General features: G+C 34.7%; 3 protein-coding genes and 1 long non-coding RNA gene across 4 annotated transcripts in view; 2 read left to right on the forward strand and 2 right to left on the reverse strand.

Moving 5' to 3' along the window:
* Nucleotides 1-6,721: 6,721 nt before the first annotated feature.
* On the forward strand, nt 6,722-8,353 carry LOC112038018 (tetraspanin-7). Its single transcript, XM_024070832.2, is given in 4 exon segments — nt 6,722-7,152; nt 7,155-7,244; nt 7,247-7,356; nt 7,807-8,353. Coding segments are annotated over 4 exon segments (816 nt in total). The 5' UTR covers nt 6,722-6,857; the 3' UTR covers nt 8,128-8,353.
* Nucleotides 8,354-10,166: 1,813 nt separating this feature from the next.
* LOC112038067 (protein CHAPERONE-LIKE PROTEIN OF POR1, chloroplastic) lies at nt 10,167-13,855 on the reverse strand. The gene is made up of 5 exons (XM_024070878.2): nt 13,607-13,855; nt 13,444-13,526; nt 11,730-12,112; nt 10,539-10,615; nt 10,167-10,438 (listed from the first exon to the last, which is right to left on the reverse strand). Exons 1-5 carry the CDS (start codon nt 13,672-13,674, stop codon nt 10,288-10,290), a joined length of 762 nt encoding a protein of 253 aa, XP_023926646.1. The 5' UTR covers nt 13,675-13,855; the 3' UTR covers nt 10,167-10,287.
* A 1,360-nt stretch (nt 13,856-15,215) lies between these two features.
* LOC112038082 (hexanoyl-CoA synthase) overlaps nt 15,216-17,019 on the reverse strand; it is a gene marked incomplete in the record, with an annotated part of 10,694 nt that continues 8,890 nt past the window's right edge. The window contains 2 exon segments of the mRNA XM_024070904.2: nt 15,216-15,500; nt 15,595-15,807. Of these exon segments, the coding sequence (XP_023926672.2) occupies nt 15,390-15,500; nt 15,595-15,807 (324 nt within the window).
* LOC136062472 (uncharacterized) lies at nt 16,327-17,011 on the forward strand. Its single transcript, XR_010624204.1, has 3 exons — nt 16,327-16,451; nt 16,619-16,834; nt 16,970-17,011. It is a non-coding gene; the product is annotated as an uncharacterized LOC136062472 (long non-coding RNA).

The following is a 17,019-nucleotide window of genomic DNA, read 5'->3' on the forward strand; positions in this document are numbered from 1 at the left end:
ATCCCATCAAATCAAATCAACTTTTAGAAAAAATTGAATAATATATCCAAGCGTTTAACAAGACAATCACAAAAAAAAAAAAAAAAAAAATCATAGTATAAAAACACATAACAAAATAAAAGTAAAGAACCACATTGGATAGAATAAAATAAACTAAGATTGATATGTTATTTAAATAGTAGAGTTTTAGGATATAAAAAATTTACAACTATAACCCAACTCGGGCAGGGTGGGGGTAGGGGCAAGGTGGGTGTGGGTATAAAAAGTCTAAACCCATCCTCGCTCTGTCTCGTGGTGTGGGGCTAAAATCTTGCCCCATCCCTGCCCATCACTTTTGTAGGGTGAGGAAAACTTGCGCTGGGCGAATCAGGGAAGGGGCAGGTTAAGCGGGGTGGGGAAAAATTGCCAACCCTACTACCATTGTTTATTTGTCTTGCTATTGGTTTTTTTTTTTTTTTTTTTTTGCTATTTTTTTTCAAATCCTCCAGTGAGCGTGTATGCAAAAATTCATTACTTTTAAGTGTGCTATACAGTTGTTTGATGAAATGCCTGAGAGAGATATGGCCAATTGATGCCATCACAGTTGCTCTTGGGAGTTGAATGATAAAAGTGGGGATTTGCAATATAATGGATGATGCATGTATGAATAGTATGATCTCAATTGCAAATGTTTCCCATCCCTTCAAAAGGAAGGTGTTGTTTTAATGTACATGTAATTTCATTTTTCATGCATTCTTTCATGACATAAACAGTTCCGTCCCCCCTTTTTTCAAAATGGTAGAATGATATTAAAATTGTGAAATTTTTTTTATGTTCATGAATATATATTTGGTGATACAAGGAGAAATATTCTCTATCTAAGCTCCTATTGTCTTTGATATTGTTGCATCTTTAGCCAGTTCTCTTGTAGCTTTGTTGTAGTCCTTTGATACACAAAATATTGTCCTATTGAGCTGCCTTGCCAAAGCCTTAAGGGGTGTTTGGTACCACAACTTAAACAACAATTTTCAATTTTTAAACAACATTACACATATTTTCACACACCTTTTTACTCACACATATTTCCAAAAAATACAAATAACGTTATTAGAACTGTACGCGCCCAAAACCGAACCCTGTTGGGCTGGGCCTTACTTGGGCTCACAACTTACTTGTATCGTGGGTTTGGATTTCCTACACTGGGTCGTTCTGAACGCCAAGGCCCANGGACCATTCTTCCTGCTGCTCGTAAAGCGGATCCTCGCGGTTCTTCTGCCTCCGTTCCCGCCAGGTAGAGCCCCTGGAAGACCCTGCCGAGTCACTCTCGGCTCCACCTCTAGACATCTATCCTGCACGCGAGTCTCGGCGGAACCACTGCTTAGTAGGATTTCCCACAGACGGCGCCAATTGTACGCGCCCAAAACCGAAACCCTGTTGGGCTGGGCCTTACTTGGGCTCACAACTTACTTGTATCGTGGGTTTGGATTTCCTACACTGGGTCGTTCTGAACGCCAAGGCCCAACGGAATCGCTTTCCTCTCCTCGAGGTTCTGAACCGCTTCCTCACTCTGTTTTCTCTGTTTTCACTCTTCCTCTCCTCCTTTTTTCCAACCCCTCTCTTCTCAAAACTTCCTGTATTTATAGTTCAGGAATGACGAAGAGGTCATGATTATTTGCCAATAAGTCAACAGGCGGTCCAGTATTATCGATCGTAAGTGGATAGTTAGGTAGTCATGGGAAGTGGTGAGGGTGGCGTTGGAACTTGGTTCCCACCTCCGCGATAGTTCCCGGCCGCGGTGCCTTCCCGTGGCATGACCAATCTTGTACGGGGCGAGGTGTCCCGCGAGCTATGTTAAGACTCGGGAAGGGGTTTCTCCGAGAAGCAATGAAGAGGCAAAGCTTGGGCCCGTGGTAGGCGCGACTCGGGGGTGGGCCGCTTGGCAAAGGGAGATGGGCCTCACGGGCCATATACCCAGGTCGATGTTCAAGGCCCACTACGGGTCATGGTGTGGGGGCCGTACACCTTCAAAGAAACCTATGTCACTCTATTTCACCCAAGCCATTAAAAAGGAAGGATTTGTTTGGTCTAAAGATCTATTATAAGCGTTAAGAGTTTTGTAACTCAATTGTATTATCTAATCTTCTTCTTGAGGAAAAACAAGGTTTGAATTCTCCTTCCCTATTAAGCTAATTTTGCAAACTTATTAGTTGTATGACCAAAGTGATCACATACTCGAGTTCCACTAGAAACTTTTTAAAAATATACATATTATTTCATGATTTTTTTCCATGGAATTCAAGTCTATGGTTCCCCCTTTGGAACTCAAATCTTAGAGACTCAAGTTCCAAAAGTGAGCACATAATTAATATGTTTCAATAACTAATATATTTGTAAAATTAGCTTAACGGGCAACCCTCCGCCCGCCCCCCTGCGCCGCCTTATTGTAACATTTGAATTATAGTTTAAATTTCTCATCTCTCACTTGTCATAACTATCTAATAAATTTTAAAAAATATATATATATATATTTGGATTAAAAAAAAAAAATCCATTGTATACACCATGCTTGGTCCGAAAATATTTTATCCATTTTTTATTTAGGCAGGTTGGCCAAATTTCCCTCAAAAGCCAAGTTGGACCAAGATTCACTATGTCAATTCCAATATTCGCGTAAACTATTGACTATTGCTATTGGTACCTCCCAAAAATTTTAGAAGGTTAACCTTTGTAGTTGAACAAGTTTAGATACATTGCTTTCTCCTAAAAAAAAAAAAAAAAAAAAAGTTTAGATACATTCTAAGAAATTTATAAATAGTAGGTAGGTGTTCACGGGTCGGGTTTGGTCAAATTAATTCCACCTAACCTGCCACTCGATCCAACTGGATTGAGTCCTAAAAAGCCGAACTCATTATCAACTAGCGGAATACAGATTGTCAATCGGCGATCCATCAAATTTTCAATGGTACTCGGTTGAAAATTGCACTCGTTTATTGGCTCCCTATTTAGATCAGGCAGATGTCATCTCAGATGACACGGGTCAAGTGGTTTTATTGAATTCGGGTATGGGTTGGACAATCCTAATAACAAGTAAAGTAGATACTATTATAATTTTCAGTTAAAAACTTATGTAATTGCTACATGAAGTGATTACATATAATTATATCATATCAGTTTCCATAAACTCAATTTGCGAAATAGTATTTTTCATTTGCTAATTTTAAGAAGGGGATACTATAAGTCTATTACAGGGACAGAGTCAGGATTTGGAGTTAGAGAGTGCGGGTTTATTATTGGCTAAGTGCGGCAGCTCTGACTTCTGGCTCTCCTACTAGTTAGCCACTTGAGGGAACCTTTTTTTTTTTGGTGTGTGTAACTTTGATGTTGTTGCTGGGTTAAAAAAAATATATATATATTTAGAATTTTTTAAAGGGTTGGATTTTTTTGTTTTGAGTAAAATTGGTTGATTGAGCTTATTTTTTTTTAGATTTACCTATTGGTAATTTTTATTGTTATGCTCATTTTTTGAGCTTGTATATTTTGTTTAAAATTTCAGATCTATAGAATTTTTTATGGTCTTTACAAGGAAGTATGTTAGAGCTATAAACTTTTTTATAAATTGCTAAAATAGTGAGCGGTTATTGCTAAGTAAAAAGTAGTGTAGGCAATGGACCAAGTGCGAACCAATATGAATTTTTTATTTTAATTATAGTTTGTAAAAATATTGTAGAAAATTTTATGGTAATAACATTATTCTTAAAAAAAAAAATTAATGATATTATTAAAAGAGGACAAAATGTAATTATATAAAGCAAAAATCCCGAAATTAGTACCGAGTATATACTAATATTTTTTTTAAAAAAAAATTGGCTGGGGGTCCACTGCCCCACGTGAAAGCTTGGCTCCGTCCCTGCCAATTGGCAATTTATTTATTTATTTATTTTTTTGAGAGAGTTTCAACCTATGGCGTCCGCTCCTGATGATAGCTCTTTATCATTAGACCAAGACACCAATCAGTTTTTGGTGTAGGCGGGGATTGAACCCCAGATCTCTTATACAACCATCAGAGACTTTACCAGTTGAGCTAACTGGAACCCACGAATTGGCAATTTATGCAATAACGTTTTGATGACGATGCTATTCTTCCTTGCCTTTTAAGTATTTTACACGTAACAATATATTTAAGAGCTTGAGAGATCCAAATAAGTGTATGATAAGTGTATGTATATTCTCTTAGCTATTGTATGGATATACTCTTGACAACAATAAGTATATCCATACAATAGCTAAGAGCTTTGAAGCTCAATGGTATGACCTTATTTTATCATACTATATATAATATATTAAAGTGGAGTCATAATAATAATCTAAATCCAATGCAAATTAGCTTCTAATTGTTTTTTTTTTTTTTTTTATTTAACAAAAAAAAAAAAAAAAACTGTAAAAACACGCCTATAGTTGTTTTCTTTAGTTGTCAGCCTTAATAACTAAGCTTTCTTCTTATTGGCAATAAAATTACAATTTTATACGTTAAATACAAAATAAAAAATTTTAATTAAAGTTAGAAGGTGCAAGTTATAATTTGAACACCACACCCCCCCCCCCCAAAAANTTGAAATATTTGGATTTTGGAGTTGGAGGTCATGAAGGTCCGTCTGCTCTGAAATAGCCACAAAGCCATGTTTTTTATAGTTGCTTGGATCACCATCGTTCGGTCTCAGGCAGTCTCAGACTTTACCAACCTTGTTTTTATTTTTTTGCATGAACCTCTTTTATTTTATTTGGTTATTTCATGCTCTGCTGCTAAAAGCCTTAAATAAGCCTAAACTACTCCGAAAACAAAAAAATAACACCCACCCCCCCCCCCCCCAAAAAAAAAAAAAAAAACTATAAACACGCCCTACAATGAGACTAATTGTTTTCATTAGTTGTGAGCCTTAATAACTAAGCTTTCTTTTTATTGGCAATAAAATTACAATTAAATATAAAAAATTTAAATTTTAAGTAAAGTTAGGAGGTGCAAGTTATAATTTAACTAAAAAAAACTGAAAACACGCCTATAGTTGTTTTCTTAGTTGTGAGCAGCTTTCTTCTTATTGTTGGCAATAAAATTACAATTATTATACCATACTAGCCTCTGAGCAAACACTCACGCGCGTGCTCAAAGACTCTTCTATTTTTTTGGATAAAAGTTAATGATTTGTATCTATTATAATTGGGGATTAGTATATTTTTAAATCACATAAATACTTAGGGGTGTGATGAGTGTTATGTGTTTATGGGTAAAAATATTTTACATCAAAACAAATGAAGCCTTAATTACAGCCACATAAATCCTTTCACTATACACAAAAAAGCAAACTTATACTTACTCACTGTAGAAGAAAGGTTGAATCCAGATTTCAAATTATCAATAATCTAACCAAAAATTTGAACAATCTAGAAAACAAAGCTTCATAGCCATATAAACTACTTATTTGACTTTAGGAGCCTAACTATTTATCTCTCTCATACAAAAAATGTTAACTATCAAACTGTCACGATAACTTAGCTAATTTCCCTCTGAAAATTAAGCTCCAGTACGCTCCTATAAATTAACTGCGCCTTGCATAACCTCTAAACTTGTGCAAAATAAGATAAAATGAATAACCTTCCTTAAGTCCCATGTGGCTACTAATAAAAACGTGGATATTGATTCACATTTTGTGAATAATCTTTTGGGTTTTTTCCCTCACTCTAATTTACAATTCCAAGTTTGGATTTTTGTCGAAATTTGGTCAATTCAATTCCCTACTGGGTGATATTTTTCTCTAATTGTCTTCTTTTTTTTCTTTTTTCTTTTTTATAACCTTCCCTCAATTTTTAAATTTACTGGGTGAATAATCATTCTCATTATTTATCATTACACAACACTGGAACTTATTGAAAGAAGAATGTAAGATAGTAAAGAGTTTTTCCTTTCCAGATTTGTATTGAGCTTTTATTTAAGTAATTAGAGGAAAAAAAAAAAAAAACAGTCTCTAACATACATACATTTTGAATACAATTTCATTTAATTGGATGCCTTCAAACTTCAAAGTTCCCTCTGCTAAAATGAGTGATTTAAGTAAGTGAACTGTAGACTACAACCAAGAAATATATTTTTTGCAAGACGAAAGAGCACTCTTAGGCTCTTCTCACGTACTAGAAAATTCAAAATAGGAGCAGTTATCTAAAATTCTAGAAAGTGTTTTTTTTTTTTTTCCTCTCAATTTCAATAAGAAAGAGTAAAAAGGATAAGAATGAGGAGTGTGTTTTTTATTTTCAATTTCATTTAGGAGGAGAAGAGTGAGTAAGTATGGATGATATAGAAATTAGTGATTTCTTGGAAAGGATAAAGCAATAGAAACCGGTTAAACACTTAAAACTTTTTGAGGTGGTTACTGCTTAGTGGTTAGTCATGGAGAGCATTTTGGAGATGTCGGATGAGTGCTAAAATTTTGTAGCCTAATTTTAAGGAGTTGATAGAACGTGAGAGTCTAAGAGATAGAAGACGTGATTGAGAGAATAAATTTTTAAAAAATTACCTATTCAAGCCAACGCTCAAATTCCGCGTAACCCAATGGCATCCCCCGTAATAAACCACTCAAACCAAGGGCATTTCCACATCATTCAAATCCCCACGAGAATTGAACCGTTTCCCACGTCCCAATCCCTCGCTTCACTATAAGATATCAACAGTTACTCACATTCTCAAAACGCCTTTCTTCGCTGTCCATTTCCATTTCCATTTCCTTTTCCATCTCTCTCTCTCTACAAAAACCAAATCCAAGGCTCCATTTTGGTTCCTCAATTAATTCATCAAACAAAGGCACGCGTAATTGACTTCTTGCTCTGATACCATGTTTCGAATCAGCAACACGGTTGTGGTAGTTCTCAACTGCTGCACCCTGGTGGTGGGCCTGCGCCATCTCCTCCTCGGCGTATTTCCACTTTCACGCAACGCCACCGACTGCCAGAGGTTCTCCAGACCCCTCTCTGATCGTCGGGTCTTCTTCTTCGTGGTCTCTATTCTCGGCATCGTGGGGGCTTCTTGCAGGATCAATTCAGTCCTTTACGCCTACTTGTTCTTCGTCTTCCTCTTGATCGTTGGCCTCATCGCCTTCACCGTGTTCGCGCTGTTGGTCACGAACAAAGGTTAGGCCAGGCCGTGTCGGCGAGGTACAAGGAGTACCGCGTTGCAGACTTCTCGCACTGGCTGCAGCGGTACGTGAACAAAGGCCGGAACTGGAGAAGATTAAGAGTTGTTTGGCTGAGTCCGGGGTTTGTGGGAGTCTTGGTAAAGGCAATAAGCTGATGAGCGTTGCAGATTTTTACAAACTCAATTTGTCTCCTATACAGGTTGGTTGGTATTCATGGTTTTGTTACCTTATCTGACAGACCCAGATTCAGTTTCGTAGGTTGTCAATGACCCTTTTGCATAATATGGTATTATATGCTATAAAAGATGTTACTTTAATTTCTTACTGTTTTACTGGTGTCAAATTAGATGTTAATTGTTATACAGAGAATTGAAATTCCACAGTAACTTAAACCAACTTAATCAAATCAACCATGTGAAGAATTAGTTGCTAGAATTTTGAAAATTTCAATGTTGTTATAGTCGGTTTTTCTTTGGTGTCCAAAATGACTCTTTAACTAATAATTGTTTCTAGTAAAGCTTATACGGTTTTGTTAGTGTGTGTAATATGTGAGAGGATCTTCTAGCACTTTATTTTGGGGTCTTTTTATCTTTTTACGGTTATTGATGGAAATGTACTTGTACATTTTTTTTTTTGTTTTCAATTTTAGTCTGGTTGCTGCAAGCCCCCATCGTACTGTGAGTTCACATACAAGAATGCAACATACTGGCAAGTCCCAAAATCCGGGCCGGCGGTGCCGGACAGTGACTGCACAACATGGAGCAACAAGCAGGATAAGCTATGCTACGACTGCAAGTCATGCAAGGGAGGAGTGCTGGCCAACATAAGGAAGGAGTGGAGGCGTTTCGCCATAATCAACACCTTTATCACTATCTTCATCATCCTTGTCTACTGCGTTGGCTGTTGTGCCACCAAGAACAACCGCCCAGAGTTTAAGTACACTAGACATAGTGGCTCAGGATACCCTTGAGCTATATGGAACTTGCTCTCTCTTGTGTTAGTGTTTAGAATGTAATAGATGTTGTTTCTTTGTTGTGGCTTAGGTGATGTTGTTTCTTTGCTGTGGCTTAGGTGATGTTAATATCGATGTTTATTATTTTTTTTAGTACTCAAAACTCTCTATGGTATGTTTGTTGTTTACAGTTCTTGGTGAATTTCTTCATGTTGTTTGTTTAATACAAGGTAGATTTTTTTTTTTTTGGTTATTTCATGTTCTAGTACTTAGTTTGCTCTACAAGAGCCCGTTTTTAATTTGTGACTTAAAACAGGACATTTGAGAATGATTTTAGAAATGGATTTCCCAAACGATGAGATGTTGATTTTTATTTTAAAAAAACACAATAATGTTTTGATCGGGAAGTTATTCTCCTAATCCTATTGTTCTTTTGTGATAAAAAACTAAAAAGGTTACTTATCGTTTTATTCAAATATTGAGTTTTGCAAGCAAATGGTTTTTTTATTTTTTTATTTATTTTTTCAAATACATTAAAAGGGAAGGAAAGATGTCATTAAAGAAAACAAAAAAGCCTAAAAAAAGGGAGCAAAGGATGCATGTTTATAAAATTAAGGGTTTTCCGTTCACTAATAACCAGGCATGTTCATAGCTTCTTTGGTAAGATCTTATTAGTATGGTTCAATGCTTATACTAGAGTTGAGCTTGAACCCCGCTCATATTCATTCAGATAAGAGAAGGTTACTTTGATTTTGAGGTACAACCATTGGACATAAAAAAGGTTTTTTTTTTTTTTTTTTTTTTTTTAAGGGTAAAAAAGGACTGTCAGAGAGAGAACGTTAATATACAACAGCAATACTTGTTTTTTGCACTTTTAGAGGGAATGTAAGTGACATAAAACACTCCCATGAGTGGCGTATAATAGAAAAATGCGTAAAATTTATACAGTTTTACTAAAAAATAACTCACATCAATCAGTATATAATTGTCTAAATTTACAAGTTTGTTACAATACATGTAAACTAACACTGACACTACTCAGTATTTCGAGGATAAAGGAAGTAAATAAATGATGATTATTGTGTATAAAGAAAAAGAAACAATTAAAAAAATCAACAAAAATTAATATTTTAATAATATATAACGTAAAATAGATAATTTGGTATAAGGAATTTTATAAAGCAAGTATGTAAAATAGATAAAATAGATTCTTATACTAAAATGAGATTAAATTCTATAAGAACGTGGTGTAAAACACAAGTTTTACTTCAATTCTAACATGTCACATTATTATATTACATATTATAGAATAGACACAACCATACTCAATCAATTCTAATATTCATTTGAAAATCCAACTTAATTGTGAGTTTATTAAGATATTATTATATGTTGCAAGATGTATTGAATTTTAAGTAAAAAATTAATGTAATAATCTCTTATTAGATGATGTAAATTTTTATTTACACCCCATCCTTGCATGCTCTGATATTATTTTAAATATTATGATTTATGTGAAGTATAAGAACCACTTATAGACAAGGTTAAAAAAAATTGAAAGAATGACCAAATTTTGGTCACATTGGGAAAACAGTTTTTTATGGAACATACATTTTCCTTCTTTTTTTCCCCAAAAATGTTTGAGCTTTATTTATCAGGGGCCAAATGCATCCTATCTAAATCAATTCTAGAAAACAGAACCTTAAATGACCATGTTACCAATCAACTTGCATCAGTTATGTGTGCCTAATGGTCTGTTTGAATTGAGGGAGAGGGAAAGAAAGTAGAATAAATTTGACCCAAAATTATCATATTTTCAGTCAACTCAACTCTACTCCTCTCCACTTCTCCTTCCCCTTCCATTCAAATGGGCCATAAAGTGCCCTTTCGTTTACCATGGATTCAAATGCCAGAGGAGCAGATATTTGTAAGCTGTTTCAAGACAAAGATTCTCCCCCCAAATCGTTCACATGGCAACTCTGCCTTCTTGTAATTGTGCACTAGAAACATAAAAAGATTGAAAAATAAATAAGCACATCAGCGTACGCATATACACAAGAAAAAAAAGGGTTGGCTACTCAAAATTCAATCAATATAGGAAGGTTGTAAGGAATGTTCTCGTCCACAATTTGCTGATAACACGTAAAAATGAATGGTGATGATAGTGCTATCAGAATGTTACTTGAGGAAAGTACAAGCAAGAAACAAAAATAAGTATACGACTAGTGATGTTAAAAGCTCAAGAGTCCATGTTGGGTGCAATAGAAGCGCAGGAATATTGGGGACCAGGAGAGAACCAGACACCCAGCCGATCACAAGAGCACCAAGTCTGTGATGGAGCAAACAAACATGTCAGTATCTAAAAGCAAATGAAAAAGAAAATAGGTTGAAATTTGATAATTTTTTGTTACTATTTGCATGTAACATACCCAATAATGAAGGCCCTGGCCAAGCTCTTTGTTTTCTCGTTGAGGAAATAAATGCAAGCTGCCAAAGAAACTGCGACCTGCATGGAAAGATATTTTATTTTATTTTTACTTTGTTAATGTTGAGTTTAGGGTGGGGGGAGGGTGCAGGGAAAGAAAGCTACAATCCGTGTAGCACATGTTCAAAAATATAACTGCTGTAAGTGAAGGGAAAAAGACCATGACTATCCTATTGCAATGGTGAAAGATGGGAAGGATTTGGAATTCAGTTCTTATCATTGTCCAAGAAAAAAGGTAGAAGAAACAATCAACAATTACTGAAAAAATATCCTAGAATATTCAACTCTAGAAGAGAGGGCAGGCATTTGACGATTGCAGCAAGGTTTATCTGAGAGCCTTAAGGTCTGTGTGAAAACAGAGCCATGCTACAGAAGGAACTCGCCATATATCTTTTAAATTTGAACCATGTTGGCTCATGACATGGAGGTGCATTATATTCAAAGAAAGTCCGTTTATATTACTGTTTCCAGCACCTTCTGGTTTAACTTCTTGTTGCTTCATTTCTTTTTAATCAAAAATCCCTAAAATCTAAATCCTGTAGCCCACCTATTCTAGATTGTAGTTCACCCTAATTTCAAATAAAGGGCTGTCTCATCACCTAATTATTTTGTTCCCAAATAGTTTTTACAAACATACTAATTCCTCCAAGACAGGCTTGGATATGCCTAAGGATCAGTAGATGGTCCACGAAGGTGACTGCCCAAAACCCTACACATTGGATTAAAATGACTTCTTCCTTCTTTTTTTTTTTTTTTTTGATAACAGAAAAGAAAAGAACGGTTAGCTGATCTTCCCTTACACCAGGATAATGTCATCCTAATGAGGCGAGTTCAGCATCCATTAACCCCATGCAATGCCATTGGTTTTTTTTCCAGTTTTCAACAATTTGAACACCATTTGATTGCATGACATCAAACTAGCAGTTATCAATTCCTCCACATTTTATTAAGGCAGCTTATTTGGATAAAATACTTGATTACAGAGCACAAGCAAGTTAAAACTGCCCTCCAATTCATAGAACTAGACATAATTGGAAGGGAAGATATCACTTTGACCCAAAAAATGATGCATTGTTCCTATAAGGTTCCATTTGAAATAATAATTGAAAATCAAGACAGAAATTATAGAACAAACCTGGAAAGCAGGTCCACCCTCAGCAGAATTCATGATACTCCAGCCACCCATAAATGCAAACAGGAACAATCTTCTAAAAATGACGTCAGTTGGGGGAAGTTCCACAAAATTGAGCAAGTTCTTAATCCAAGGTGGAGATTCTTCTACTTTCTTCTTCAACTTGGTTTTCAAATTAATCTTGGTTTTCTTCCTCTGTTGGAAACTGTCCATCAGTATTTTCTCAAATGCAGCTTCTATTGATTCCGCACTTCTCTCATGGCCAGAATATTGCTCCAAAAGAAAATTGCGCGAGCCCCAAATTTCTTCCTCAGAGGCATCACGGCTTATACCAAGGCGTCTATAAGGATCCCACACTCTGGTTCGAGGAAATTTTTGGACATTACCTGTAGAAAAATGAAAATAAAATAAAATTAGGATACATCTTTTGATCTAATCAACAGTTGGACAGTATAGAGAGATTGCAAAAACACGTGAAACTGCAACATGTTACAAGCATATAACATTATATTTTTTTTGAGCTGCAAAATTTAGAGCAAAATGATCAATGATTCACACACAGATAACATGCCTCAACAATTACAATTTTCAATTTACACAAATACTTTGAACTCTTCCAATCCACCAAGAAATGAGAGAAAATTAAGTACAGGAGTAATGCAAATGAAGTTGAAAAATAAGAGGATATATGTGCATTAATTGCTAAGAACCATCAAGGTAGATACTAGATAGATTATACTGCACTTTTGTTATATGGTAGACCATTCCCCATAATTGCAATACAATTTAATGGACCAGAGAAGGCAAGTAAAGTATTTGAAAAATGTGAATATATTCAAGATACTACTAACTTCTTATCGACGCCATAGGGGTCATCAAAGAAGAGAGTTATAACATATGCCCTGAATATCTCCCCTTAGCTTCCCATTGCAGCCCAATTCTTAAAGCCTTATGTAGTAACATTACTTCAGACCCTATATAGTGGAAGTGAAACTAATTTAATCAATCCAAATCCAACATTTCATTCCCAAGTATTGGGTCCACTTTTATGTGAAACAAAAGTGTAACACAACGCGTGCACTGAATAAATTCATGTGAATTAGGTATCAACGACTAATACAAGGAATAATGACCCAAAACTCATCATTTGTGAAAAAATCATCTGGACGAGACATACAATTGATTTCATAATCATAAGCAAAAAAAAAAAAAAACCATTACAGTGACTCACATCTAGAGACTCCCTCCCTCAGTTCATTAGTTCTCTTCTTTCTTGTAATTAATTTTCTTTTCTGTTCTTTTCTTTTTCTTATTATTTGTACTTTTTATCTTCTTTTTGCATAAAGTGGCTCCTTCAAAACAGAATTTTCTTTTTTATCCACCAAAAAAAAAAAAAAACCATTACAGGAAAAGCCCCACTTGAGCCATTTTCCTCCTCTACAATTACTAATACAATTACAATCATCAAAGTGGCTAACATAAACATTCATTCCACACATACATAAATACATACATATTTACAAGATAATTAATAGTTTCCATGACCAGAAAATTTTCCCGGGAAAGTTTTACAACTCAAAATTATATCCCAGTAAAACAAACTGTGTTTACTTCTTTAAAGTTTACACTCCTTTACAAACAAACAAACAAAAAAAAAACCAATTTTCATGGAAAGACAAAAATGATTTGATTTTCTAAATTTGAAATGTATAGATACCTCCAAATGGTGTATCCACAGCACATCTAGGGCTTGCGAAATTGGCGAAATGCGCTCTTGGGTTCTTATTACCGCGGAAGAAACTGCAAAATCCCACAAAATGAAAATAAGATACTAGAGAAAAGATTTGGGGATTTGATTGGAGAGAGAGAGAGAGACTTACGGTTTAGGAGGAAGGAATGGAGTAGAGAGAGGGGTAGTAGTAGGGTTAGAGAGGAAGAGGGAAGCCATGATGTGTTAATTGTTGAAGTGTTACAGACAAAACCCTAATTCTAATTGGACGCCATTCAAGCTTTCTTAATTCTTATCGCTGTGATGTGATGTTGAGACTCCAACGCCGCCTTCGGGTAGCTGGAGAGTGGAGAGTTCAAGGAGAACTCATATTTTGGGGGACCTGTGGTTTTAAGCCACACAGTCACACGAAATTAAAAATTAAATATACAAAGATAAAAATAAAAATTTATATATAAATATATATAAGTTTTTTTTTTTTTTTTGCTGAATCTGACTGATTTCTAAATTGTTTTTTTATTTATAATAAATGTAGGGAACCAAAAAATAAAAATTTATATATAAATATATATAAGTTTTTTTTTTTTTTTTGCTGAATCTGACTGATTTCTAAATTGTTTTTTTATTTATAATAAATGTAGGGAACCTTTAAAAAAAAGGGTAGTTCTGAATTCTGAAACTATTTGTTTGAAACAAATTTAGATGACAATTGTGAGAGGAAAATGCTGAGAAAGTAAGATGATAGGGAATGAAGAAGGTCCAATTGCACTACACTCATTGAAATGATGTTATATGTCATCCAAATGAATTTAGTGTAACTGAAAACAAGATCAAACTCAAGTCCAAAATGATAAATAAATAAATAAATTAAATTTTTTTTAATCAAGGGTTGTAATTTATCAAATTAAAAAGATTTTTAACTTTCAATCTAACTCATAATAAATGCTATTGCACCCCATATCTCAATCCGTCTCAAATAAGCTCATTCTTCATTTAGTGAGATAAATCTTTTTCTTCCCAAAAAAAAAAAACCCCACTTATTTAACATTCTTTATTTTATTTTTTCCTTTTTTTTTTAATAAAGATAAGTGATAATTTAAAGAAGATATGTCATATGTCATATGTCATATTTAATATTAAAAAATGTCTATAAATATGAATGGAATAGGTTATTGGTTGCTTTAATTATTACTTTGTAGAATTCTTGTTTGTTTTCTTAATTTATTTATTTTATTTTTAATCATTTGTGTTTATACCAAAAGTTGAAAGTTTGAACCATGGTTCTGTTCAAGAATCACGTCAATGGCGAATAAAGGTAGTTGGTGAAGATAGAAGATTAGCTGACCTCTTTGAAGTTTGAACATTAGTTAGGGTGGTAAGCTTAATAAATAGTTAATGCATGGGCATTATGAGCTTCTTGTTTGAAAAAGAACATACTACAATTACTCACTTGGCTGATTATGTATCAGACCAGAGGTGCTTTAAATAGTTCAAATTCAATCCAATCAACCATGATGGTCATTTGACTCATTTCTATCGCATTGCCTTAACTTGGAAGAAACAGAAAAACCATAAATCATATACTGCTTGATTAGCTCTGTGGCCAACTTCTTATGTCCTTGTTCTATTTACCTCCGAAGACACATTTTATGCTGTTTTGAGGAACAAAATCAGATCCCATGTATATTCTGAGAATTTCTATGTTACTACTTTTTATTTAGAGTAGAGCTGTTGAGTTTGAAGTTTGAACTACCAAAAAATGTAGAAAAAGTGCCAATATATAAGCTCTCCTTATACATTATTCATTCAATCTAGTTTATTTTTTGTTCATATTTCGTGGGATAGAAACCCTTGTACATAGTTATTTTACACTTTAACAGAGCCTGAATATACCAGACAAAGTGAATTCATCAAGAATAGCATATATCCATCCTTCATAACTTAGGATTTCGGTCACCTTGAGTAAGTTGCTGCCTCAAAACCCTTCTCATAACCTTATTTGATGCTGTCCTTGGAAGAGAGGAGAGAGGCACAACTTGAGAAACCTATGCAATTGAGTTTACAAGTTAGCATGCTTCTCTAAAATGTGTCCCATATTTTAACAGAAAGGGCAACTGTGTGCAGAGCAAAAATCAATACCCTGAATAAAGGATTTAGTTTTTTCTGCACTGCTGAGTTGAAAGATATCCTCAACTGATTTAAGTCAGCCGTCATGTTTTCTGAATCCTTGAATACAACAGCAATTACCAACTGCTCAGGCCCTCCTCCAGAAGGAGGCACCCCAATGGCAGCTGTCTCAAGGACACTGTTATCGGCTGCATTACATATGCGTTCAATTTCAACAGAACTCACCTGCCCAAACAAAAGGAGCACATAATTTCATTGATAAAGATGTAATTCAGAAATGCATCCAACTAATATATTTATCCCTATACAAGGCAAGTGTTCTGAATAAACATGAAGGACAACATTAACAGAATATCCGTTATATCTTGTATCTCTCAAAAATGTGCAGGTGAGTCAAGCATTATAGTTTCTAAAGCAAAAGATCTTGATTTTTCTTATACTTTTATTATTATTAATTATTGACATATGTAGGAGGCACACCATATTTTGTGCATGATACTAATGAAAGAAAAATTTTGGGGGGGGGGGGGGGGGGGGGACCCCCACCACCCCCACCCCCAAAAAAAAAAAAAAAAAAACTAATTGGTTGAGGACTTTGAAAAGAAATTTGTGTAACACATAGGATGCTGAAGTAGCATTTATTGCTATATGTTTAGAGGTTCATAACATTTATGCTACATGTATTATTATTAGAATATTCTGGATTTGATTTGATTTGATTTTTATTTGATTTGATTATTTATAATTTTCACCAAATGGAATACTTCCATGCAGGATGCTAAAGTGACTATGCTTGGTGTCATCCCAAGTATTGTTCGGGCATGGAAAAGTACAAATTGTATGGCTGGCTATGATTGGTCTGCCATCCGGTAGGTTAACTTGCAGTTATGACCCTTCATCTTGTTAAAGTACCATATAAGTGTATGTGCGTTTCTACTTGTGTATTATATTTAGATGAAGTTAGGTTGCACAACTATGGATTTTTATTCCAAATTTGGATGTTTTAAGCTATATTTGTAATTTTGAAATGTGGCAGTTGCTTTGGCTCCACTGGTGAGGCATCTAATGTTGATGAATACCTATGGCTGATGGGAGAGCGTGCTACAAGCCTATCATTGAATATTGTGGTGGCACAGAGATTGGTGGTGGATTTATTACTGGTTCATTTTTGCAGGCTCAATCATTGGCTGCTTTTAGCACACCGGCTATGGGTTGCAGTTTATTTATTCTTGGCAGTGATGGTTATCCCATTGTAAGAACCAAATAACCTTATTTTTAAGGGGGAGAAAGGTTTAATCATCTTGATGAATTTGTAGTTCATCCTTCTTTTTTATCATACTTTAATACAATGTAATTAAAATAATCCTGTCATCTTTGTCTATTTTAGCCAGAAAATGTACCAGGGATTGGTGAATTGGCACTTGGTCCCTCATGTTA

The sequence above is a fragment of the Quercus suber genome, unplaced genomic scaffold, assembly GCF_002906115.3.
Source record: "Quercus suber isolate HL8 unplaced genomic scaffold, Cork oak 2.0 scaffold_418, whole genome shotgun sequence".
Taxonomy (NCBI): Eukaryota; Viridiplantae; Streptophyta; class Magnoliopsida; order Fagales; family Fagaceae; genus Quercus; species Quercus suber.

What these genes read in the sequence shown, in the direction of transcription:
- LOC112038067 (XM_024070878.2), bottom strand. Translation starts at nt 13,674, where the DNA reads ATGGCTTCCCTCTTCCTCTCTAACCCTACTACTACCCCTCTCTCTACT. An exon ending in AGGGTGGACCTGCTTTCCAG is followed by an intron (nt 10,616 to 11,729) that starts GTTTGTTCTATA and finishes CTTTCCATGCAG; the next exon opens with GTCGCAGTTTCTTTGGCAGC. An exon ending in GCCAGGGCCTTCATTATTGG is followed by an intron (nt 10,439 to 10,538) that starts GTATGTTACATG and finishes GCTCCATCACAG; the next exon opens with ACTTGGTGCTCTTGTGATCG.